At 59.3% G+C, this 22,902-nt stretch overlaps 2 protein-coding genes across 13 annotated transcripts; both read right to left on the bottom strand.

Moving 5' to 3' along the window:
• Positions 1-7,622: 7,622 nt before the first annotated feature.
• Positions 7,623-12,758, bottom strand: EFNA4 (ephrin A4). Of its 3 annotated transcripts, none has more exons than XM_019662689.1 (4): positions 11,595-12,758; positions 9,238-9,533; positions 8,768-8,840; positions 7,623-8,210 (listed from the first exon to the last, which is right to left on the bottom strand). In XM_019662689.1, the coding sequence occupies exons 1-4, from the start codon at positions 11,705-11,707 to the stop codon at positions 8,039-8,041; spliced, it is 654 nt and encodes a 217-aa protein (XP_019518234.1). In that variant the 5' UTR covers positions 11,708-12,758; the 3' UTR covers positions 7,623-8,038. The 3 variants fall into 3 exon arrangements, with proteins under 3 accessions (XP_019518234.1, XP_019518231.1, XP_019518232.1); XM_019662686.1 differs by having other exon boundaries at positions 7,629-8,353; positions 8,772-8,840; XM_019662687.1 differs by having other exon boundaries at positions 7,630-8,353; positions 8,772-8,840; positions 9,238-11,099; positions 11,595-11,663.
• Positions 12,759-12,846: 88 nt separating this feature from the next.
• On the bottom strand, positions 12,847-22,896 carry ADAM15 (ADAM metallopeptidase domain 15). 10 transcript variants are annotated; one of them, XM_019662674.1, is made up of 23 exons: positions 22,769-22,896; positions 21,507-21,613; positions 20,818-20,894; positions 20,240-20,318; positions 19,979-20,055; positions 19,696-19,888; positions 18,925-18,990; positions 18,775-18,843; positions 18,527-18,696; positions 18,305-18,389; positions 17,723-17,871; positions 17,467-17,641; positions 17,136-17,228; positions 16,705-17,009; positions 16,424-16,619; positions 16,099-16,176; positions 15,581-15,653; positions 15,228-15,366; positions 14,760-14,829; positions 14,134-14,208; positions 13,649-13,720; positions 13,265-13,389; positions 12,847-13,171 (listed from the first exon to the last, which is right to left on the bottom strand). In XM_019662674.1, exons 1-23 carry the CDS (start codon positions 22,845-22,847, stop codon positions 13,129-13,131), a joined length of 2,595 nt encoding a protein of 864 aa, XP_019518219.1. In that variant the 5' UTR covers positions 22,848-22,896; the 3' UTR covers positions 12,847-13,128. The 10 variants fall into 10 exon arrangements, with proteins under 10 accessions (XP_019518219.1, XP_019518220.1, XP_019518221.1 ...); XM_019662675.1 differs by having other exon boundaries at positions 14,134-14,205; XM_019662676.1 differs by having other exon boundaries at positions 22,775-22,896.
• Positions 22,897-22,902: the final 6 nt, after the last annotated feature.

The raw sequence follows: 22,902 nt of genomic DNA, 5'->3' as shown, positions 1-22,902 counted from the left end.
AGGACCAGATCTCAGACTAGGTTCTCAGAACCCAAGCCAACCACCTGTGCCCGGGGTGGTTGAGGGGGGGTGGGCATGTTGTCTTTTCTTCTTTACTGCAGGAGAGAGGACATACAGGCCCCTTTCATCTGCTTATCCATGGCAGGACAGAGGCCCGGACCATAAGTCCACCCCTGTGTTGGGTTTGGGGGAGGGGCAGTGCCATCCAGAGCAGGTGCGTAGCTGCTGCCAGACTAGAGCAAGCTCTGGCCTCCCTCAGCTCCTCTTCACCAGGAGATCTCCTGTCCCTACGCAGAAGCCAGAAAATAAATTAGGCCTCTTGGGGTGGGAAGGGGGGACTTTACAAACAGCTCTCCCTCCCCCTGAGACTCCTTGTCCCCAGGGAGATTTGTTTCACCCAAACGACGCTCACCTGCCTACTCCAGGTGTCACAAATCCCAGCCCCCTCCCCGCCACCCACATTCCCTGCTCTGCAAAGGGAGGCTTCTCTCTGTGGGGCCCACAGTTGGCAGAGAGGCTGCCCATGTTCCCAGGGAGTGGGAACTTGCCGGTTTGGGACTTTAGATTCCATTCTAGAAGCCGTAGATCCCTGTCTGTGGAGCCTGGATCCCACTTACGGGTGTGGGCCCTTTTCTGAAGGGCTCAGATCCTCCTCTTCAGAACTAGCACCCCCACACCCCCACTCCCATCATAACTGAGCCCTTCTCTGTAGCATTTGGAGCCTGCTCTGTAGGATTTAAACAGCTCTCACTATGGGATGTAAGCCTCTGGTGTTTAAGTTCTGAGATAGTCTCTCTAGGGCCGAGGCCTCTGTCTATGGGATCTGGTGCTTTGTCTATTGGGGCCTCTATCTGAATCAGCTGCTGGCTGATTCGGGTTTTTGCATGAGTTAGAAAAAGCTCCCCTCTGTGCACACCCAGTCGTTAGGGTGCATCTCCTGGCAAGTGGTGCCTGTGTGAAGAGACAAAGGGACTGTGTCCTTCGTCAGAAGACCGCCCTATGTTTCTCCCCATCTTAGTCAGGGAGCTGGGGCTGAGGTCAGCCTCACCTCACACCTGGGGTGGCTACTGTGTGCCATGCACAAACTGCACAAGTGTATGTGTCAGTCCTGACTGTGGGTTATGGGCTCCCGGCTCTAATGCCCAGTCCTATCTACAGGCCTCTACTCATGGCGGCTCTAGTGTTCTCTGTATATAAGATCTGGGCCACTGTCCACGGGCCTGGGACCCCGATCTGAAGCAGGCCTCTTCCTGTGGCCTTCGAGTCATGGAAGGATCCAGGCTTCCATCAGTGAGGTCTAGGCCTCTGTTTATAACTGTGACTCAAATCTTTCCTCACTGTGACCCATCACAGCAATGGGATGTATATTTTGCACTTGCAATGCAGTAAACACACTCACACACACACACACACACACACACACACACACACACAACTGAAACAATAATTTTCACGAAACAATACTTACACTTGCTACAGAGGATACGCTCTGATATTTTTCTTCTGTTCTATGCTCAACTTTTTCTTAAATAAACTAAAAAGCTGGTTGAGATCCATAAAATTGATTTCTTGGTTCACTACTCCAATGGGTCACAAGCTAAACACTGGCTGTCTAAGGCCTGGGCCCTCCCGGATCAACACCTCCCTGGAGGGTGAGGCCCTCTGCTGAGGCTGGGGTTCTCTCCACGGGCTGGTTCTCTCTCTCTCGGGTCTTGGGCCTTTTTTCTCCTCTCCCACAGGCTCTGCCTTCATTTCCCTCTGACCCTCAGGCTTGCCAGTCCACGGCTGGCTGCCATGTTCTCCCAGGGGCATGGAGCTCAGGCCCCTGGGAACATTCCGAACATGGCGTCTCAGCCCCCGCCCCCTGGAGCCTAGGAAGCAGGGAGCCGAACAGGTCAGGGGCAGAGGTGTGTGGTCCAAGGCGGCTCCTGGGACTTTGGGTGGCAACCGCAGAGCTGAGCTGTGTTCAATAAATCATGGAGGCTAGGGCCTGAGGGGGAGGGGGAGGCCAGGAGGGAAGGGGGGGGCCATGGATAAATAATTCATTAAACAAATAAACAAGAGCCTGTGAGAGGGAGGATGGGATGCGTGTGAGCGGGAGGAGCCGCCGCCAGCTCCAGACATGAAATATTCACAGGTTCTGCACCTTGCCTAGGGCCCACGTGCGTGCCCCAGTGTAGGCAGGTGGGTGTGGTCCTGGTGCGGAGGCCTGGGTGTCAACAAGGAGGGCAGTGCATGGGTCTTCTGATTCCCAAGTGTGTGTGTCATCACGGCTACATGGTGCCCTGAGGTCCGTGAGTTGACATAGAACCACACATGTGATTGACAATAGGGAGCATGGCGCACGGATATGTGGCCCCACACACAGGAAGCGAGGACACAGGGCTTGGTGGGCAGGGCCGGGGCGTAATAACCTCTGATCCTAGGTCATGCCCTGATCCCTCTAATGAGCCCAGCAAGCTGAGAAGCCTGACGCAGAGGCATCTCGGGTGTTACCCCGGAGGTGTGTGACTTCTGAGTGTGCTTCATGAAAAGCTGAGAGGGAGGCAGTCCGGCTTAGCAGTCACCGGGGTGGGCTTGGGTTCGAATTCCAGTTTCACCTGCTCCCTGGCTGTACTAGTCACTTCTCTCCTCCGAGACTGCTTCCTCACCTGTAAAGTGGGGATAATCATACCCTGCCTCTAGGAGTCGGTGGTTATGAGGATTAAGATCCACGTCTGGGAAGCGCTTAGCATGGTGTTGAGGACCCATCGGTGTTTGATTCATGGAGGGTTCCTGGTCATTATTGTGAGAAGGCTATCTCCTGATGTCCACCCACCCAGATTAGCCCCAGACTCTCTTTTCCTTTCGTTCTCCCCTATTTCCAACCTCCTCTAATAGCTCTTGTAGTGGGAGAGGTGGCTTAGGACTTGGGGAGGAGGGATGTGTGGAAAAAGATTAGGTGGATTCAGGGAGAGGGGAAGTTACAGCTCAAAGCAGAAGTCCTCATCCTTGACAGCGTGGAAGGAGGGGTCCTGGGCCTTCTCCTTAGACCCCAGAGCCTCTCCTTAACCCCTGAAATTTTCCCTTGATCCAGACTCCCTTCTCCTTCCTGCCACCAAAATTTAACTTTCTAGGAAGAGGCTGCAAGGAGGCAGAGGGAATTAGAGGAGAGGTCTCTGAGTACAGAGACCATCACAATCTCCCTGTCCCCGCTCCCCCCCACACACACACACACCTGTCATCACTGCCAGAGCTCTTGCCCCCACCCTCTGCCTAGCAGTTGAGGGCTTCCTTGGCAAAGATGGCCATGTCTGGGCAAAAACCCAAGAAATGGCACCCCAGAGTGGGTGGGGAGAATCCGGGCTGGAGAGAGAGAGCCACTGAGAGCCAGGGTGGAGGACCTGGGGCCTCCCAGTAGGCTCCAGCATTCCCCAGCCCTCTCCAGTCCCCTGGAAAGGATCAGCTCCCTGCGGGAGAGAACAGCAGACAGGTCTGAGCCGGCCTGCTCCTCCGCAGACAGAAGAAGAACAGGCTGGGGGAGGGGGCCTGAGATCTTGGTGGGGAGTGGTGGCTGTAACCCCCATGGCTCCTCTGGGGAGCCAGGGGCAGGAGGACTTGGGCCTGGGCATACCCGCTCATCGCCTGGAGCCCCACCCCTTTGCCTCCCTTGGCCAGCCTGCAGCCACTTGGGCAGCCAAGGGTCTGGGCCTCCAGGTGTGAAGATGGTGCCTGCCCACCGCTTCCCAAAGAGCCAACATCAGTTCTCCAGTTCCCCTCCCCTGGGCTGGGCAGGTTCAGGCTAATCTGTGCAAAAGCTTCACAGCAAACATCGATCTGTAATAAAACCACAACGTGTGCTCAGGAGAAGGGATTTCAGACACAGAGAGATCCAGACAACACATAGACACACTATACACAGATATATACAGCTGTATGTAAAACATACAGCTCTGGGAGGGCAGACACCAGCGGTCCTGAAAACGCAGCTAAGCGTGGACCCTCACTGAGTCAAACATACACCTGCTCCCTGCCATGATCCTGTCCTTCAAAATCCAAGCCTTTTCTGACAGCCCATTTCCTTGTGTTCCCATAGCACTGTGTCCACGGCCCTATAACAGCATTTGCACTTGGCATAATTATTTGTTAGCCAGTTTGTCTCCTCGAGTAATCGGAAGGCTTCTTAAGGGTAGGGATCTTGTCTTTGGCAGGTGTTATCCCCAGCATCTAGCAGGCAGCCTGGCATTAGGAGTTTGTAGGAGTAAGTGAGGTGTTTCCTAAGTAATTGCCGAATTGAGGAACAGAAAACTAAATGCATCCAGACAGTGGAACCCCCACCCTCACCCCAGAAGCACACAGAGGATACCAAGTGCAGGCTACTCCTGCCTCTGGCCGTCTCCCTGCTCCTTGTCCCCTGGTCCCCTGACCTGACTGCCTCTCAGCCTCCTCAAAGGCCCTCCTTTCCCCCTTCACTCAAGTGTGAGACCATGAATTTGAGTTCCACCTGAGGGCTGGCAGGCAAGGTAAGGGTTAATGACACCTCATTAGGGTTTAATTGGAGGAAGGAAGCTGCCCTGGCACCAGACAGGTGGGCAGGCCTGCCCCTCGCTGGAAGCAGGCATCCCCAGTCCCAGCACCCTGCTGGGCGTGTGGGTGATTTGGCCCTGGAGACCCTCACTCCAGCTCAGGGCACTTCCCCCCACCGTTTGCTCTGCCAATTTAGTCTCTAGGCAGTACAGACCAGCCCTCCCCATCTGTCACCAAATATCCAGAGGGGGAGGCAGACTTCTTATCTTGTCTCCTTTTGCCAGGCTGCGCCCCCTCCTACCCCCAGGAGACGTTGGAGGCTGGGAAGCTGGGTGGGGTAAGGTACTGGACAACTGAGAGAGAGATTAAGGGACAGATTCAGGATACAGACAGCGACAGGGCTGGGGACGTGGAGACGTCTGCCCAATTTGACCTTAAATGAAGAGAATGCAAATGAGATGCAAACTATATGCAGATGAACACGAGGATCTCAGAATTAACATTCCAGGTGTCAGTAGCTGGGCACCCAGACCACAAAGCTGTTGTCAGCTCTCCCCTCCTAACCTTCCTGGGTTAGGTGGCACTGGCCATTACTCTGAGCGAGAAAAAAGGAATATAAACGCTTGGTTGGGTTAGGGCTGCAGGACCTGGGAAACTGAGCTCCACCCCAGCCTCCCCACCCCCAACCCCCCAAGCTGCCTCTGGAGCTCAAGCACCCACCACTCTTCAGGTTATGCTCCGACGCACAGTCGGTTGCTATGGGGACCCCCCCTAGGGTCCAGGCCTGAACCAATGGGCATCACCGCTGATGACCTCATGCCCCAAGCCCCCCCCAATTCTATTGGCTATTTGGAAGCCCGAGTGACCCTCTCCAACTGCATCACCGCTGGGGACCCCCCATGACCCCAGCTGATGTGGCCTGCTGAAAGAAGGGCTGGCTGGGAGCTCTCAATTTGTGAATGAATGAATAAGGAAAGGAAGGAAGGAATTAATAAGAGAGAAGAAACAGGGGAGGGGTCACATAGAAAGACCAAAGCTTCAGGGTTTAGCCTCTAGGGAAAGAGGGTGGGTGACCGGGGAAAGTGTGGAGCAGGACAGAGTCGCTAAGACTCAGGCTCTCGAGCCAGCGAGATAAAGTGAGGTAAAGACGAGGGGAGTTCCGCATCTGTTTGGGAGAGACTAGGGCAGGCCCAGCAAATTGAGGGCCCCACCCTCGGCCGTCTAGCGCCGCTGAGTTTAGGGGAGATCGGTGACGCCCCAAAACTTGCAGGCCTGCCCAAGCCTCCTGGAACCGCGCCACGGAACACGCCTGGAGGACTTCTCAAGAGTTAGGTAGGGCCTTGTCCCGTAAGACCGCCCAGCGTCTTCAGCCCATCTCGGCCCCAGGAGCGGACTTGGCCCTCGCTTTCCATGGGGACGCGCCCTGGGACTGAATCAGCTGTCCGCGTAGGGCCCAGGCTGAGCAGAAAAGTGAGGGTAGGGAGGGCGGACTTGGCTTAAGGCCAGCGGCCGGCCGGCCTGAGTTTGCGGCCCTCGGCTCAAGTGCGCGGCTGCGGAGGTGTCGGCTCTCGCACCTGCAGGCTGTTGGGCGGCTGGCGAGGGCGTGTCTGTGTCAAGGATGCGCGTCCCACGGAGGGAGGGCGTGCGTCCGAGTGCGGGCAAAGCCGACCGGGACCAGGTCTTTTTCGCACATGCGTTCTTATCCGCGGCGGATCCGCGCGCTGGCCCGACTTCGGAGCGAGCGCGCCGGGCTTGATTGGCCAAGAGAGGGTGTCTGGAACAGCTAGGAGCAGAGTGAGCCCCCCCTCCCGCACACACACACACACACACACACACACACACACGCGCGCACACTCCTTATTGCAGGGCAGGGGCTATTAACCAGTCGCCTCAGACTGCCCTGCCTATGGTTTCACGGCAGAGGGCGGAGGTAGCAGTACAGTCCGTTTCCATGGCGACATATAAACACCCTCCTGGATGACAGTAGAGATGGAAACTCGAACCCAGGATCGGCAGACCGAGCCCATAGCTCATCCTTCAGCTCAGACTCCACGCCCTCCGCACTCCAGCCCCTCCTCCCCGCTACAGATCGGTTCGGGTGAGGGCCCTGACACACGCATAGGCAGGCACCAGCACCTACAGACATGGCATTTTCTGAAAGTGGCCTCGAGTGGGGGAAGGGGTCGTCGACTCGTGTCTGCTCCGCCCGCGCTGCTGTCCTGCACCCCAGGCATTAGCCAGAGCAATGGAATTAACCGAGAGGGACCGGGGTATGACCTAGGTGCGCAAGGGGGGTGGTGGAGGGGTTCCCAATCCCCGGCCTTTCAGTCAGTCTGTCTCCGGACCCCCAGCACCCTCTGCGCCCCCCAACCCCCAGCGTGTTCACACGCCGCCTCTCGCTGCCGCAGCCGCCGAGCTAATCAGCACAACATCCACCTATCGATCGTAGGCTCGCTGCCAGGCGGGCCGGCACTGTGCCCATGGAGGCTGCGGGGCACCGGGGCGGGTAGAGCGCGCTGCGGAGGAAGGGGTGCCCCTTCCCCTGGCTCCACCCTGGACACCATTCAGAAAGTGGGCCCCAGTTGGGCTTGGGGGCATCATAGCCCTGCCTGCCAGAGGTGGGAGAGACAGTGTGGGGCTGAGAGCAAAGGGGTCCCTCCCTCCTCTGCCCCACCCCCTCCTCCTTATAAAAGCACAGAACAAAGAGGCCGCTGGGGAAGGAGGCTTTGATCTGACCCCACCTTCCCAGTTCTAGGCCAGGCCCCGCCCAGACTGCCCTTGGGAGGAGGATGGACGCGGGGCTCTCAGGGACCCGCGAGTCCCGAAACCCAGGTGCTGTCTTTCTACTAGCCCTGCTTGGCGCTACCACAGTTTGGGCAGTGCCCCAAGTAGGTGGGCTGGCAGGAGCATCTGCCCCTCCTCAGCACAGGAAGCCAGCTAGGGAGGTGGGAGAGGGTGCCAAGCTCCACAGCTGCTGCTGGCACCCACCCCACACTGCCCACAGGGGTGTCCACCAAGGTCTGGCATGGATGGCCTGGGCACAGCTGGCATGGAGGTCAGGCCAAACCAAGCTGAGAGCAGAGGCCGCAGGGAGTCCTGGTGTCACGGAAGGAGCCTGAGGGCAGTGGGCTGGGGAGAGCAATGAAAAGATGGGTGATTTATTGAGAGTTTGGTCCAGATACTTATAAAAATACAAATTGGTATGAAATTCAGCCTCATGGCCAGTCTGTCTTCACAGAAGACAAGTGAGTGACCCCCTGGGAGGGAAAGGTGCTGCCCCAGGGAAGGGGCCCATAGGGCACTGGGCACAGATGGCAGGCCTGGGTTGCTTCCTCGCCCTGGTCCAGCAATCCACCTGCCCCAGGTCTTTGGCCTTGGCTCCCAGCAGGCTCAAGGATTCAATCCCACCAAATCCCAGTCTTCCTGCCTGGAGGACGGGTGAGACCATCAGAGCCGCTGAGGGAGACCCCATGTTTGTCTTGCTGGGGTGCCAGGTGCCCAGGGCTGTCTGCAGCTTCCCTGTAGTTCCTCTTCAACCTGGGATGAGGGGCCGGCTCCTGCAGGGGCACCTCAGACCCTCTGTCCCCCCGCATCGCTCCTCCATCTTGTCTGTCCAGTTTGGCACTCCCAGCTCAGGGAGCAGGGGTTCCTCCTCCACAGAGCCTTGGGAGGGCTCTGGGTCCTGGGGTGGCAGGAAGGGTCCGCTTGGCTCAGAGAACTCGCAGGAGACGCAGTATTGGGAGCAGCAGCAGTAGCAAGAGACAGAGGGGGCTGGGAGCGCCCCCTCCTTGCCACCCAGATGTGCCACTCTCTCCAGGGCTCCCAACAGGATGGGCTGACTCGGACTCTGTGAGGGGAGGGGGCGCACTGATGGGTCCTCCATTCTGGCAGCCTCCTTCTGCCCTCCCCGCTAGCTGTTCACACCCATCCTGTTCTCTGGGGTCTCCCAAACCAGCCACCCCCATCCCATAATCTACTACCCCATCCTCTGTAAGACCCAACTTCCAAGTCTCCCCCAAATTGCCACTAGAGACCACCAGTTCAGCTAAGGCCTTCAAGGGCCTTGTCCCTGGAGATGCGGTTCTGTTGGCTCAGCACCCAGGGCTGCAGTGGAAGCTGCCACAGTCTCCACTGGGGAGAAGAGGCCACAGCTTACAGCCCGGCCTGGACCCCTGATGATGCTCTCAGACCCTCCTGTGCCTTCCCTCGTTCCCAAGGACTCTGCACGCGTTAGCAGGGCTGCTCCCTGTGGTCCAGCCACTTACTGCTCTCCTTGCAGCAGACGGACACCTGCAGCCTCAAGCACTGGCCAGGACTCCCCGGAGTGGGCACGGCTGCGCGGTGGGAAATCGGAGGAAGAAGTTAGCACAGGCTGTTTTGTGGAATACCTTAGACCCTCCCAGCTTCTCTCCTCTCCAGTTCCCTGGAAAGCTTTTCCTTGCTTTTGGGCCCCATCCAGGTGACCCCCCCAATCCCTCTGTCCCCTTTCCTAGTTCCTCTTACCGTCTCATTCTCTCTATAGACTCACTCTAGATATCCCCATCCTCAGTTCTGGACACAGGTCCTCTCCCATGCCCCCCAGTCCACAGCTCCCCTCTCCCCGCCAGGCCTGGCCTTCATTCCCAGTCCCCTCGCCCCGCCCCCTCGCCTCAGGTCCTCTGCCTACCGGCAGGTGCCCGCTCCTCTCCCCACCTCCCCCTAGAGGCGACCAGAGTGCCCTTCCTCACTCACAGATGTAGTAGTAGGTCTCTCCAGGCAAGAACTCGAAGCCAAGCGAAAAGGGTGTGAAGCGCTGAATCTTCTCTGAGAATTTAACAGGGCCGAAGGGAGCGAAGGGGAGGGAACACTCCCAGCGCTTGAAGGCACCTGTCCCCTGCGCCTGGCAGGCCTCATAGCCTGGCCAGTCCACCATATATAAAGCAAAGGTCTCAGGGCCCTCAGGAGGCCCTGGGCCCTCATAGTGGGGGCAGAAGATGTCTAGATAGTCGTTGAGGCCCAGTTCCACCACTGCGTCCCCTCGAAGCAGCCTGCAGGCACAAAGTAGGCATGGCATGGCACGCCTGGGGCACAAGGGTCAGAGATACCCTTCCCAAGGGTCCCTGCCAGCCTCTCCCCGTCCTCTGGAGAGGGAGCAGTTCAGCAAGGCCTGAGTTCCCCAAACTGACAAGTCTTGAGACAAAGAGTGTAAGAAATGGATGAGGTGACAGATTCACAGGTTCAGAGAGGTTAAGGGACTGTGCCCAGAACCACGTGGCTCAGTGTGAGAAGGCCTCTCACCACACCCTGCCTTTCGGGTTGGAGCTGCCGCCTAGATCTCCAGCCCCAGTGCCTAGGGCCTGGCACAGCACCTGTGCTAGATAAATGTTAGGTGGATGGCTGCTGTGACAAAGCCGGAGCAGAGGCAAGGGATAGAGATCTGAGCCCACAAGGCAGTCACAGAGGCAGAGATGGAGACTGGGGACAGTGTCCTCCTTAAAAGATGCAGAGAGGGTCACTGCCCTTTAGACCTCAGTCCAATACCGAACAGAAGACCATGGTGAAACAAAGAATGAGGGAGTGGGTAGGGGGTGCCTCCCTTTTTTTGCCAGGACAAGGAAGTGGCAGACATGGAGGGGGGGCCGTCCACCTATCACCCCATCTTCAGCCTGCTCAGGACTCCCTTCCCTACCTCTTGGGGGTTGCCTGGGGGAGCCAGTACAGGTGAGAAGGGCTAAGACTGGCTGCCCCTCACAGCATCAAATATAGCAGGAACCACTTGCCCCCTCCCAACCAGACACACAGCCTAGTTTGACTTAGGAAAGGCCTCCAACTGTCCCTCAATGGGTGGTCCGAGGACCACCAGCATCAGAAGTTCTGATTAGAAATGCAGATTCCTGGGCCCAGCTCAGACCTACTAGAACACAAGCTGGGCCTTTGTATGTTTTGTTCCACTGCATCCTTCGTGCCTGGAAAAGTGTCCTGCACAAGGATAGCGCTCAATAAATATCCGGGGATTGAATGAATGAACCAGAAACCTCAGGGATGGGGGCTAGGAACCTAATTCAGAGGCACTGGTCTGGAACAGAGAGAGGAATTCAGAGTTGGAGGACAATAGCTCTTATCACACGGTATTGGTATTGTAATGACCTGTCCCTCAGCCTGCCCTCCCCAGGGGGTCTTTGGGCTCCTAGAGGGCAGAGACTAGGTCTTCTTACCTCTCTAAATCCCAAGCACCCTCGCACAGGTCCTGGTACACAGTATATGCTTAATAAATGTTAGTGAGTGAATAAATGCACAGAGTCACAGATTGCCTCAAGTAGAAAATCAGAAAGGAAAACAGATAAGAGAAAGCAGAGAGAAGCAGAGGGAATTGAGGAGGGGGATGGAAACAGTACAAAACACCCAGGTTCAAAGGCAGGCAGCTCAGGAGAGAGAAAGAAACAATAGTTTATTTCTATAATAAACACACCTCTTTCAAACTCATGAACTCAGTTCGCCCGCCTGATTTCCCAGCTACTAGGTATTGTTAGCCCATTTTACAGATGAGATAACTGAGGTTAGGGAGGTCAGACGACTTGCCTAAAGGTGATTCAGCTGGAAGGGCAGGGCTGAGACTGGAGAGAAATAGGACAGATAATGACCGACATGGAAACAGAGATGCCAAATGAGATGCCAGGAGACGGAGTGCGCGCCAGAGGGGAGGCCGAGTAAGCAGGGCAGCAACCCACTCTCTTTCACCGGAGTAAAGCCCCCTCCCTAGCTCTCAAGTCCACCCACCCCAGCTCGGGCCAGAGGGAGGCTGGGGATCACCAGGAGAGAAGCGAGGGGGGCGGGGCTCGGAGCGCTGGCCGTGGCCCCTCAGCTCCCGGCTTCAAGACCCCACCGACCGCCCTCGGGGCTGGGGTCCTCCGCCCGCCCCCCAACACGTGCGGGTGGGGGGAGACCCGGGGCGCGCCTCGCCCCTCCCCCCTCCCCCGCCGGCTCAAACAAAGGAGCCCTGGCGCGCGGCCCGGCTCAGGCGGCGCCGCACTCTGAGCGAGAGTCGGGCGCGCGCCCGGCCCGGGGGCGCGCAGGCCCAGCTGGCTGCTGGCCGGGTTCGGCCCGGCTACCTGGGGTTACTGGAGTTCCAGTAGAAGTCGTGGCGGAGGCCGGAGCCCCCTCGCAGAGGGGAGCCGAGGAGCGCGGCCCAGAGGACAGTCCGCAGCAGGGGCAGCAGCCGCATCGCCCCCGCGGTCGGGTCTGGTCTGGTCCGGCCCGGCCGGCCCGCTTCGCCGTCGCCGCGAGAAAGGTACAAAGTGGAGAAGGGAGGAGGGAGGGTGCGGGAAAGGGGGTGGAGTGCGGAGACCCACAAGCCACGCCCCCGGATAACTTTCAACCAATGGGAGCCCGTCTCCGCCTCTCCACTCAGCGCCAACTCCCGTTAACCCCCTTTACGCCGTTGCGCGCCGGGTTAGCCAAGCTCCTACGGACGCTGGACCTCGCGTTTCGAGAGGGCGGGAGGAGGGATGTATTCCACTCTCCAGGAGGGTTTTTAAGGAGGTCGTGTCTCCGTGTCTGCATTAGTACAGCCTAGAAGGCCTTGTTAGAAGTCTGGACATTTAAATAGGAGCGCACGCCCTTTTCCCAGAAAGAGTAAAGTGAGGCTGGGTCGAGGATCCAAGAAGCCTGTCCAGCCACCTTAGCACATCGCCCGTTTCCTTTGCACATGTAGGGATAGCGCTGGGGGAAGGAACCAACCGCCTCCTGGGACACCCCTTCTCCCCTTGCCCCCCAGTCTTCGGTGGCGACCTTGATGCCCACCTTGGGGTTGGCGCCTGTCCCTTTCCGCCTTACACCTCCGTTCTGGGCTGGGGGCCCACGCGGCCCCAGTCCCGAAGACGAAGTAATGAGGTGGTTGCGGCTTGTACAAAGCACCTTTGTTCCCCAGCCCTCAGGTGGGGGCGGGGGAGGAGGCAGGTGCGAGGCCTTGGGATCGTGGGAGCCGCCGCCCAGCTCCGCCCCGGCTCCGGGGCTCTGAGAACACCAGCCAGGTCCACTTTTCCCAACTACCAGTCAGAGTGTGGGGACGGCGGGTCCAAGTGCTTGATCCCTTTGTCGATGCCGCCCCCAGGCGTTGGGGGCGAGGGTCTGGCGACTGGCGATGGCAAAGGGCGTACAACTCCCTTTGGAACTGGATTACACAGAGAGCCATCTCAGGCTGGGAGAAACAAGCCGTGAGCATCCCTGGTGACACACTGCCCTAGACTGGGACTCTCATTCTCCCTAGCCCGTCTTCGCCTGGGGCGGCAGCGTCTCCTGGCGGCCAGAGCTGAAACCACATCAGGGGCAACCCGGCCTGAGTTGACAAACTCCGAGGCGCTCTTCCAAGGGCTCCCGTTTATTGCAACTGAGCAGAGGGAGGCTGTGCACACCTCCCCAGCCAGGTCCAGCGCCCAGCCCCTCCCCAGCCCCCAGCTGCAATTCATGGGCGAGTCCCCAGGGTGTTGTTCAACAACTCTTGGGTGGTGCCGGCTGTCTTAAGGTGCCTGCTCCATTGCGTCCAGGCTCCAGCTCCTTCGGTCATCGCGTGGGGCTCCGGGCAGTCGGTCCGTCGCCTTTTAAAATCCTAAGTCCGGGTTGGAGGCAGCGGAACCTCAGGGAAGGTCAGAGGTAGAGCGAAGACGCGGCTGGGGGCGGTGGCGCAGGCCTGGGGTACAGGAAGCCAAGAAAAAAGGTCAGAGGTCCTCTTTCCCCAACCATTCGCCCTGCCCACCCACCCTCAGCGCCCCTTGTTGCTCACCTGGAGGGTACCACTAGGGGCGGGATTCCAACTCCTGGGCTAGGCAGGTCACTCGAAGGGCGCCGGCCCTGGGGGTCTGCAGGCAGTGGCTTCCTCGGAGGTGGGGGCTTTGCAGGCCCCTGAGACTGAGGAAGAGAAGGTGGGAGGCAGGCTTGGGAGGGTGTGTCATGTTGGACCCCCCATGCAGTGGTGCTGGGGAACACCAGCTTGGGGGTGGGGGGGGAGAGCAGCACCTGGTCACCTTTGTCTCCAAACAAACCTGTCACCTAGAGATGCCACCGTGTTAGGTGCCCTCAGGCACAGAGGGGGCATCTTGCCATGGCCAGCACCACCACAGCCCTGGGTGGGGGAAGAGGCTGTGCCTTTCCTTCCCTCCACTGTTACCTTCAAATGCCTCACCACCGGGTCAGCAGGCAGAGCGTAGGTGGGGGGATTGGGTCGGTCAGCCAGCTCAGCCTGAACAGAGAGAGGGGCAGTGGCTGTGAGAGCACAGCAAGAGGCAGTGGGCATGCAGAGGTTCTCCCCAGGGGTTCAGGTCAACATTCAAAACCAGCCAGGGGGCAGGAGAGAATGGGGACGTGCGCATAGGGCTTGGGTGCATGCCAGCAGATGCCTGGGGAAGAAAGGTATGGGTCACCATGGTGTCCCTGGCCGGCTGCAGTCCCGCCACTGGCCACCAGATGGCGGTAGAAACCAAGGCAGGAGGCTCACCCTTTGCTGCTTCTGGGGCTCAGAGTGTCTGAAGGCTGAGGAGCACCCTGGTCCCCTAATGCAGAGCAACACTGGCAGGGAACAGGGATGAGAACTGCAGTTGGGCACCAAGCCTCCCGCCTACCATGGGCCAGGACGGGGGCCTGGCCCAGATTTACCTGGAGTCTCTTGGGCACAGGGTCAGGAGGCAGCGGCCTGGAGGGGGGTGCCGGGAAGCCAAGAGCACTAGCCTGCTGAGACAGCCCCAGGAGCAGACAGGCAGACAGTGGGGTGACGGGGAGGGAGCAGAGAGACAGATGTGGGCAGACAGGGGTTAGTGCCTAAGGAGGGGCAGGCAGGGCCCCTGGGGCTGTGAGGATGGTGCATGCTGTTATTCAGATGCATGCAGAGGGGGTGACAAGTGGTGACGTGGGCATGCAGACCACCTCCACACACATACTCCTGTCATCAGATACAGAGGGCTCAGGGCAGGGGGACTCACCAGCCCTTCTACAATGGTGAACCGAGCCTCATCGGGTCCTGGCACACTGAAGGCCATTGTGGGCCCCAGCCCCCTTTCCCTCCAGGGGCCCCTGCTGGGAGCAGGGGTAGACCCACCTCTCAAAGCCACCAGCTTGGCTAGCTCAAAGGGCTCAGCAGACAGACCCTCCTCTAGGCCCTCCTTTGCCTGACTCTTGGGCAGTGTCTTTCTCTGAGTCTAGAGCCTTCAATAGCCCCACCCCAGGGCCCAAGCTGGATGCCCGGCCAAGGTGGGGCCCTCTCTTCTCTGGCAGCCAGGACTCACCTTGGCACCTGACATCAGCGGGGCCCTCTGTGGGGGTCCTGGGCATTCTGGGGGACCTGACTGGGCTGCCCTGAGCAAGAAGAAAGGCAAGATTGGAGAGGGTCCAGCCTCCATCCATACACAGCCCTGGAGTGGGGTTAACCCTTGGCAGCCCTGAGAGAGGAGGGTGTGTGGGGGCTGAGGCCGGATCAGGGGTGAGGAGGGGAAGCTTATCAGCTTGCGGAAGGGCTCCACTTCCCCAGTCCAGGCGCTCGGGGGTGGGGGTGGGGCATGCTGGCCGCCCCACGCAGGTCTAGTGTCAGGTGAAGAGTCCCAGGGCGCACGGAAGGAGGGGAGGTGTGTGGGGTGTGGCCCAAGGGGCTTGAGGTCCGAAGCAGGTGGCAGGGGCTGCGGAGGGGTGGGGGCAGGGCTCCAGGCTGTTGCCCTCTGCAGAGCTGTGGAGGGAGCTGGCAGCAGGGAGGCTGGTACCTGTATTGGCAGCTGGGTCCCTTGAGCTGGCAGAGTCGCTGGCGCAGGCGGGCGCGGTGCCAGTAGCTGGCACCAAGGAACACCAGGATCAGCAGCAACAGGAGGCTGAGGGGCAGCCCTGTAGTCAGGGAGCTGGTGGCTGCGGGGTGAAGGCAGGTTGGAAGGTGGGCAGGGTGAGAACTCCACACCCAGGAAGGGGCAGGGGGCAGGAAGTGAGGTCAAGTGCTCAGAGAAACAGAGGGTCGGGGGCCACAGAGAGTCAGGGAACCAGCAGTGAAGGGGTTGGAAAAAGAGGGGGGTGCAGGATGAGCCCCTTTGCCCTCCCAGCAGCCCCTGCGTCCAGGCCATGCTACCTGTGACCCGGGCGCTGCAGTCTGGGGGTGCCCAGCCCTCCTCACAGCGGCAATGCCGATTGCTGTCGCAGACCTAGGAGATACGAGTTGAGAAATAAGGGGCTCTGTGGTCTGGGGCCGTGTTTCCCTGTCCCCAGATTTTCAAGATCTCAGACACCCACAACTGGAAGGCGTGCTGGGATGACGGGGTAACAGGGAGCCAACCCTACGGAGAGAGGGGGTCTTAACCTGTGCCAGAGGAAATGAGATCAAACTACCATTGTGAGTGCCTTCTGTATGCTGGCACTGGGCTCCAAGCTTTCATACTCATATGGCGTATCCCAGGAAGTGGGTACTGTTACCAGGCCCATTGGATAGAGGAGGACACTGAGCTCAGAGAGGTTAATAGCCTGCCCAGGTCACACAGCTAGGCAGTGGGACAGCAGGATTGGAACCAGGTATGTCTGCTTCCAAAGCCCATCACCTTCTTCCTCCCCACAGGCTCCCTGCACCCCTTCCCTCGCCCCATGCCAGCTCACCCCGTGCCCATGGCATTTGCTTCGACATTCCTGTGCTCCCAGCAGCTCTACGGGCTGGCATCGATGGTCGATGCACACCTGCCCAATGGGGAGGAAGAGCGAGGTCACTTTCCTGGCACTGGAGGCCACCACAGCCGAGGCCGCACCCCGCCGTTACAGAGGGGAAACCAAAGCTCGTGGGACCACAGGACTTTGTTTAGTCGCAACAACGTGAACTCCCCTCAGAGTCTGTGCCCCATAAACTGGTGGGCAGTGAGACCCGGGCACTGCTCACCTGTGCACAGACAGCCCTCCCCACCTGGTCTCGTCCACCCAGGCTGCTCACCAGGCCAGGGCCACAGGCTGTGCCAGGTAGAGTCAGGAGGGGCTGGGCTACATCGCGGCCCAGGTCCAGGTGTACCCAGCTGCAATTTGTCCGGGTTCCATTGGCTTCCAGTGTCTCCCAGTGCAGATCCTGGGCTGAGCCCAGCATAGGCTGGGCCATGCCCCCCTGGCACTGCAGCTGCCCACAGATGGCATCTCTGGGGTGAGGGAGGAGGCATAGGGTCAGTGGGAGCAGGGCCAGGACTCCCACAAACCCAGGGGAGGAGCCATTTTCTCACTTACCTAGGAGCACAGGACACGTAGCTGCCAGTAGGGCTGCGCCCACAGCTCCCAAAGGCATCCCCCCGAGTATTGGCAGCGAGAAGGCAAAGCGGGGTGGCAGGCTGGGCCCCAGGCCCCCAGAGAGCCTGGCACTGCTGGGCATAGGAGGCACAACGCCCCTGCATGCACACAGCCTGTCCTCCAGCGCAAGGCTCACCATCCCCCAGACTGACATCAGGCGGGCATTGGGAGCTGTCTCCTGTGCAGAACTCGGGCAAGTCACAGTCCCCTCTGGCTGGACGGCATTGCCAGCCCGCTGGGCGCAGCTGTGGAGGGCAAGTGAGCACCAGTGTGGGGGCCAGGCGAGTCCAGCCAGGCCCTGGAAATCAGAATGACCCTTTCCACCCTGGTCCCTGGCAGGTGAGCTCTAGGCCAGTCTGGTCTGTACCCACCTGGCAATTTTGACAGCAGGGTCCATCGGATGCACACTGTGCCCCCGGCCTCAGCTGGCAGGTGAAGTGGTCACAGCAAGGGTCGGTGCAGTCCTGTGGGCCAGGGCACAGAGAGGCTGAGCATCCGAGCAGGCTGGCCTGAGCCTCCTTCTAGAAGCCCCACTCCCAGAGCCCAAACCCAGAAGGATGCCCACAGCGAGTGAAAGCTAGAGCCCAACAACCACGTGCTGATCCTGGACAGGGAGGTGGGAGGGGGTGACAAGGCCCTTTAGAACCAGAGAGGGCCCGTGAGCCAGGGCGAGGGCACAGAAGTGGGTGGGGCAAGGCTCACATCTGGGAAGACACAGGTGAACTGCTTGCCCTGCTCCATGGTCACATTTCTGAAGACAGTGGCCTTGGAGGGCAGCCTGGGTATCCGTTCGAAGAGGCAGCTGCCCATTCCATCCAGGAGGGCTTTTTCCAGGGCCCGTCGGCTGCAGTTGCTGAAGTTCAGGCCTGGCAGGAAACTGGGGAGGGCAGCAAGGAAGGTTGGGGCTGTGGACCGCCCCCTGCCCCCTGCCACCCCCGTTACTCCTGCAGTTACTCACTCCGTGGAGGCTTCCATGATGCAGCTCTTGGCTGGGGCTGGACCTGGACATGGGCAGCTGTTCCCAGGTGGGTCATGGTCCAAGCCCAGGCTGTGGCCCAGCTCGTGGGCTATGGAGGAGGCGACTCCCAGGATGCTTGTGGAATGGTCCTGTGGGGAGGCGTGCCCCAGGTCCAGCACCAGCCCAGCAGCTCCTGTCCTCTCCTCATCTGACCTCTAGGGCACCCAGCAGGCACCGCCTCCCTCCTTAATTGCTTCTAAAGTGGAAGGAGAGCCCAGGCCTGGGTGGCAGGAAACCTGGGTTCCAGCTGAGCTGTTCCCCTCCCTCACTGTGTGGCCCTGGGAGATCACCTCAGTTCTTTGGGCCTCAGCTGCACCGCGCCCCCCCCGCAAATAGGAAGACCTAGGTGAAGACTGTACAGTGATGAGCTGGCCATCAGTGAGGGAGCCCTGGCAGCAGAGGCCACATGATGCGCCCCTATCCTCTGTACCCACAGCTTGGGGTTGGGCAGCTTCGCAGCGGGTTTCAGTAAATAAATAGCACCGCAGTCGGGAATGGGGGAGAGACCCGGAAGTAGCTCACCATGTTCACACCTCCCGAGAAGTCAGGAGAACAGATGGAGTTCTGAACGGCCATGCCCACCACGGGCCCAGAGAACACGGTAGCGCTGTGAGGTCAAGACGTCAAAGATGAAGCCCCAAAGCCGAGGTGGCCAGAGCGTCAGGGCCTCTGGGAGGGAGCTGAGGTGTGCAACTGGCCAGGGCAGAGTGTGGGGGGGGGACTGGCTGAGCCCGGGGGTCTTACGTCACCAGCTGGGCACTGTCATGGGGCAAACGAGGCAGCAGGTGGGCCCGGCGCCAGTGGAGGAAGTTGTCTAGCGTGACACCTGGGTCCCGGCTTATCTCAATCCAGTTGTCCTGGGTCCAAGCCTCCAGGCCCACTAGCACCACACGTACATTCAAGGGCCGGAAGAACTGAAAGAGAGCTGGGGGTCAGGAGAGGGGTTCCCACGGCCCAGTGGCCGTAAGGATGCCACCCAGCCCGACACTCACTGTGTCCAGGAGGAGGGCGACTTCCAGCGTGCGGTTCATCAGGTGCTGTACGTCTGGGTACCTCTGGACCTGTGCATGAAGAGAGGTGACCGTGAAGGGCATCAGGGCAGGCGGGCTCAGGGGAGGCCATGCAGGGGCCAGCAAGCTCACCTCCGAATGGTCAGCCACAATCACCAGCTCGATAATCTTGGTCTCTGACACCACGTCCCGCTTCCACTGTGGAAAAGGAGGAGTCAGAGGCACACCCACCACTCTCTGCCACAGCAGGAGGGCTGAGCCACCTGTGTCCACTCCCACCCTGTGGGAGGAGAGTGAAGAGCCCATTGTACAGTAGAACCACTGCAAGCCTGAGAGGCCAGGGACATGCCCAAGGTGGGCCGAGAAGTGGCTGTCGAAGCTGGGAGTAGAGCCCCACTTTGCTGGCTCCAAATTCAGTGCTTTTCACAAATTTTGAAAAATTATAAGGACAGCCAACATAACCACATACCACACGCCAGGCACAGTTCTAAGACTACATGTACCTTGAGTCATTTAATCTTCACAGCAACCCTATAAGGTAAGTAGTTCTATTATCCCCATTTGACAGATTAGGAAACGGGGGTCTTGTGGCTTTATGATCTGGGACCGAGGTATTTTCGACATCCAAGTGAGCTCTCTGCATGTGGGATCATAAGACCTGAGGAGTTTGAGCCTAGTACCTACACCTAAGTCCTGGAGATACCACGTCTTTGTTGAATGGCCTTGGGCAAGTCACTTAACCTCTCTCACTAAAATCAAGTTCTCTGTAGCCCCTCCCTCCCAGGGCTGCTGTGAAGAGCAAAGGAGATAATGGCTCACACTGCTCTGCATGGCAGTCGCTCCATCAGCAGGAGCTGTTGTCACTGTGAACAAATAGCCAGCCCTCCTGCCATTCCTCCTCACCCGGTGAGTGTGACGCTGTCCCAGGGGGCGCTCTGGTGGCGTCCGAGCGGGCACAGGTTCCCGCCAGCTCAGGGCACATGTGTGGCCTGGCAGAAGGAGGTCTTGGATCCGGGAGATAACAGGAGGACCCTGAAGGTCCCCAGGTCCCAGGTCTAGGGCGTAGCTTTTCTCTGGGGACAGGATCACCAAGCCCCTAGGGAAAGAGGGAGGAAGTCAGGAAACTTTCCAGCTCTGTGCCTCCTGCCCTGTCACTCTCTCTACCTTCGTGGGATCTGCCCCGTACCTGAGCCCGGAGCAGGTGCAGATGGAGGCCCAGGAGTCTGCGTGGCCCTGCACTCCTCCCTGGTAGCAGCAGTTCTCCTACAGCACAGAGACACAGTGCCAGCTCGAGGGACAGGCCGGGGTTCGAGCCCAGGAGACTTGCCTATTGGTGAAGATATGCAGCGTCCCCCCACGTCCTCCAGGATAGCACCCTCCCACGTCCTCCAGGATAGCACCCTCTTTCCTTCAGGCCAGAAACAGGGCACAAGAGGGCCTCACTCACCAGTGTGTATCCCTCACTGACCACCGGGGTGCCATCAGGCTGGTACCACACCAGGGTGGGCCGACCTGGGACTAGCTCCCTGTGGAATGAAGAAAAAGGAGGGGAGTGTCAGCTGCCTCCCAGGGTGGCACAGTGACAGCCTGAGGCTTGAAGGTGGTAGAAGCGTGGCTGGGGGCCAGGAGATCCCCCAACTTTCTTGCTTCCGACAGGCAGCAGAGCATAGTGGTTGGGCCACAAACTCTGCCAGACTATCTGAGTCCCACCTGGGTTTTCACCACACACTAGCTGAGTGATCTTGGGCAAGGTTTTTCTTTTTTAATGAATTTTTGTAAGAGTTTATCTGAGCCAAACTGACGACATATGCCGGGGAGCAAGAACTCAAATGTTCCCTTGGGCAAGTTACTTAACCTTTCTGTACCTTTATTTCTCCATATATAAAATGAGAACAATAATAATACATAATTGTATCTACCTTATAGGGTCGTTATGAGGATGAAATGAATTCAGGCACTTAGCACCTGACACATAGAAATTGTTAGTCGTGTTATCATTATTATTATTACCACTATCATTATTACCTGTTCTGTAGCAGCTCCAGGATATGACTCTCACCATCCAATTCCAATTTGATCCGCAAAGTCTCAGGCACACTGGTCTGTGGGCACCAGAGGGCAGGTCACCTCCGTGTCCCTGCCCAAAATTCCTATCCTCCCTAAGCAGAAAATGTCAAGCCCTTGGGAGAGCATCAATGATTACATCACTGGTGGGGGGATCCCAAGGGAGGGGCCAGGAAGCTTCGCCTGACCTGGGGCATTGTTCTGGGGGGTTGTGTGGGGAGGTCAAGGAAGGTATCTGAGCCGCCCCCTCCGCTTCCTGCCCAGAGAGGAAGCGTCATGGAGGACCCAGTGCAGGCCCCAGCCCTTCCTCTGACTCAGCTTTAGAATTGGGGGTGGGGGAGGGCGTTCGGTGTGATCCTGACCCCCCCTCTAAGTACCCCCATTGAGAACATTGACAGCATGGGAGCAAGAAAGCAAGTTTGGCCTCAGAATTTCCCAGTGGGGATGGATGGGTTGCGGGGGGCTGAGGCAGACAGATGTGCATAGAGGGGAGAGGGTGATAAATGCAGCCAGGTGTTGGGGTGTGGTGGGAGAGGCAGCCAGGCCTGGGGTGGCCAATCACCTGCCCCTCAGCCAAGCTTCGCCTTGAGACACCTGATTGGGTGGCGTGGCGGGGATGTTTCTTTACTTGAGGGGAAAAGGAGGCTCACCTGAAGCACCTCTGCTAGGCTGAGCGTGAGGTCATCCTGAAGAATCTGGGGTTCCAAGGTTCCACTCAGGGCCCTCTCTGGCCTTGCTTGCTCCTCCTTGGTGCCATCTGCAGGGTCCCCAAGACACCCCAAGAAAGAGCTGAGAGAATCAGCACCAGGGCTGGGGGTAACGGGTATCCTCTGACCCACCTGGTTTCCAGCACATCAAGGCCCTTCTCTGACTGAAGGACTCCTGCATTGCATGCTGGGACTTAAAGGAGAATGGGGGGTGGGGGGGCTTCTCTCCAATAGTTTGCTTTCATCCCACCAACCCATCCACAAGTCCCCAGAGAAAGAAATTCAGCTTGTCCAGCAGTGGCCCATCCCTGTCCCCCTCAAGCCAATCCCAGTTTCTCAGAGGGACCCTCCCCACTCTCACCCCATCAACCCCCCAAGGAACGCCCCCTCTGAGGACTGGGCCAAGCCTTGTGGCCCTGCGCCCACTCACCCTCCCTTTTCCTCACATCGGAGATGCTGGGAACGCCCATTTCTGGGTGAGCAGTGCAAACACCCCCCTCCCTAAACACCCCTCATGCCCAGTCAGACACACCCTCTCCCCACAGCCTCTGCTTCCTCCCTGAGTGCCCCCCCCTCCCTACAATGGCCCTCTCTCCTCCGGACACTCCACCCCCGCCTGCCCTCTCGGCCCCCGGCCCAAGACATCAGCGGGAAGTGAAAGTTCCAAGGAGGAGTTGGTGTCCCAGTCTTTTTCCTGGCCAATTCTCCCGTCTCTTGGCTTCTCCCGGGCCCCCTCCCGCTCAGCCAGGCTTCTGGTGGCATCAGCACTGGGGTGAGCGGTGCCTGGCCGCTCAGGCCTTGGGAGGAGGGGCCGGGAAGAATCCTCTTCGTCAAACCCTCAGAGCCGTGCCCACTCTGCGCCCTGGCACCGGGCGGAACTGTCAGCTAGGCCCCAGAGGACCGAGACGTCAGTCCTGTGGAGCGGCGACCCTCTCCCACGAGCCTTAGGGGATGCGGCGCTGCGCCAGGCCCCTCGGTGCCTGGTACTGGAGCCTGGAAGTGTCCGCAGGGACGGTGCCGAGGATGACCCTCCTTCCCGCTCCACCCCAGTCGCCGGGCCCTCGGGCCAGGACAGCAGACCCAGGCGGACCGCGGCGTTCTGGCTGGGGTCTCCCAGGGTCTTCTGACCCCAGCACCCCAATGCCTCCCGACTTCCCCGCGCCTCCTGTCAGTCCCACCCGGCCTGCTCCTGTCCGCGCGCTCACCTGTACCTGGGAGCGGCCGGGAAGGAAGAGGGCTGCCCGCGCCCAGGAGTCCCAGGGCCCACAGCAGCGCCAGCCGCATGGCAGCTGCGCCCCGGGCGGGCGGAGGGCAGCAGGTGCTGGGCCGCGCGCCGAGA

Source organism: Hipposideros armiger, unplaced genomic scaffold, assembly GCF_001890085.2.
Source record: "Hipposideros armiger isolate ML-2016 unplaced genomic scaffold, ASM189008v1 scaffold_378, whole genome shotgun sequence".
Taxonomy (NCBI): Eukaryota; Metazoa; Chordata; class Mammalia; order Chiroptera; family Hipposideridae; genus Hipposideros; species Hipposideros armiger.
Note: the sequence above shows the minus strand (reverse complement) of the source record. Positions and strands in the feature narration are given on the sequence as shown.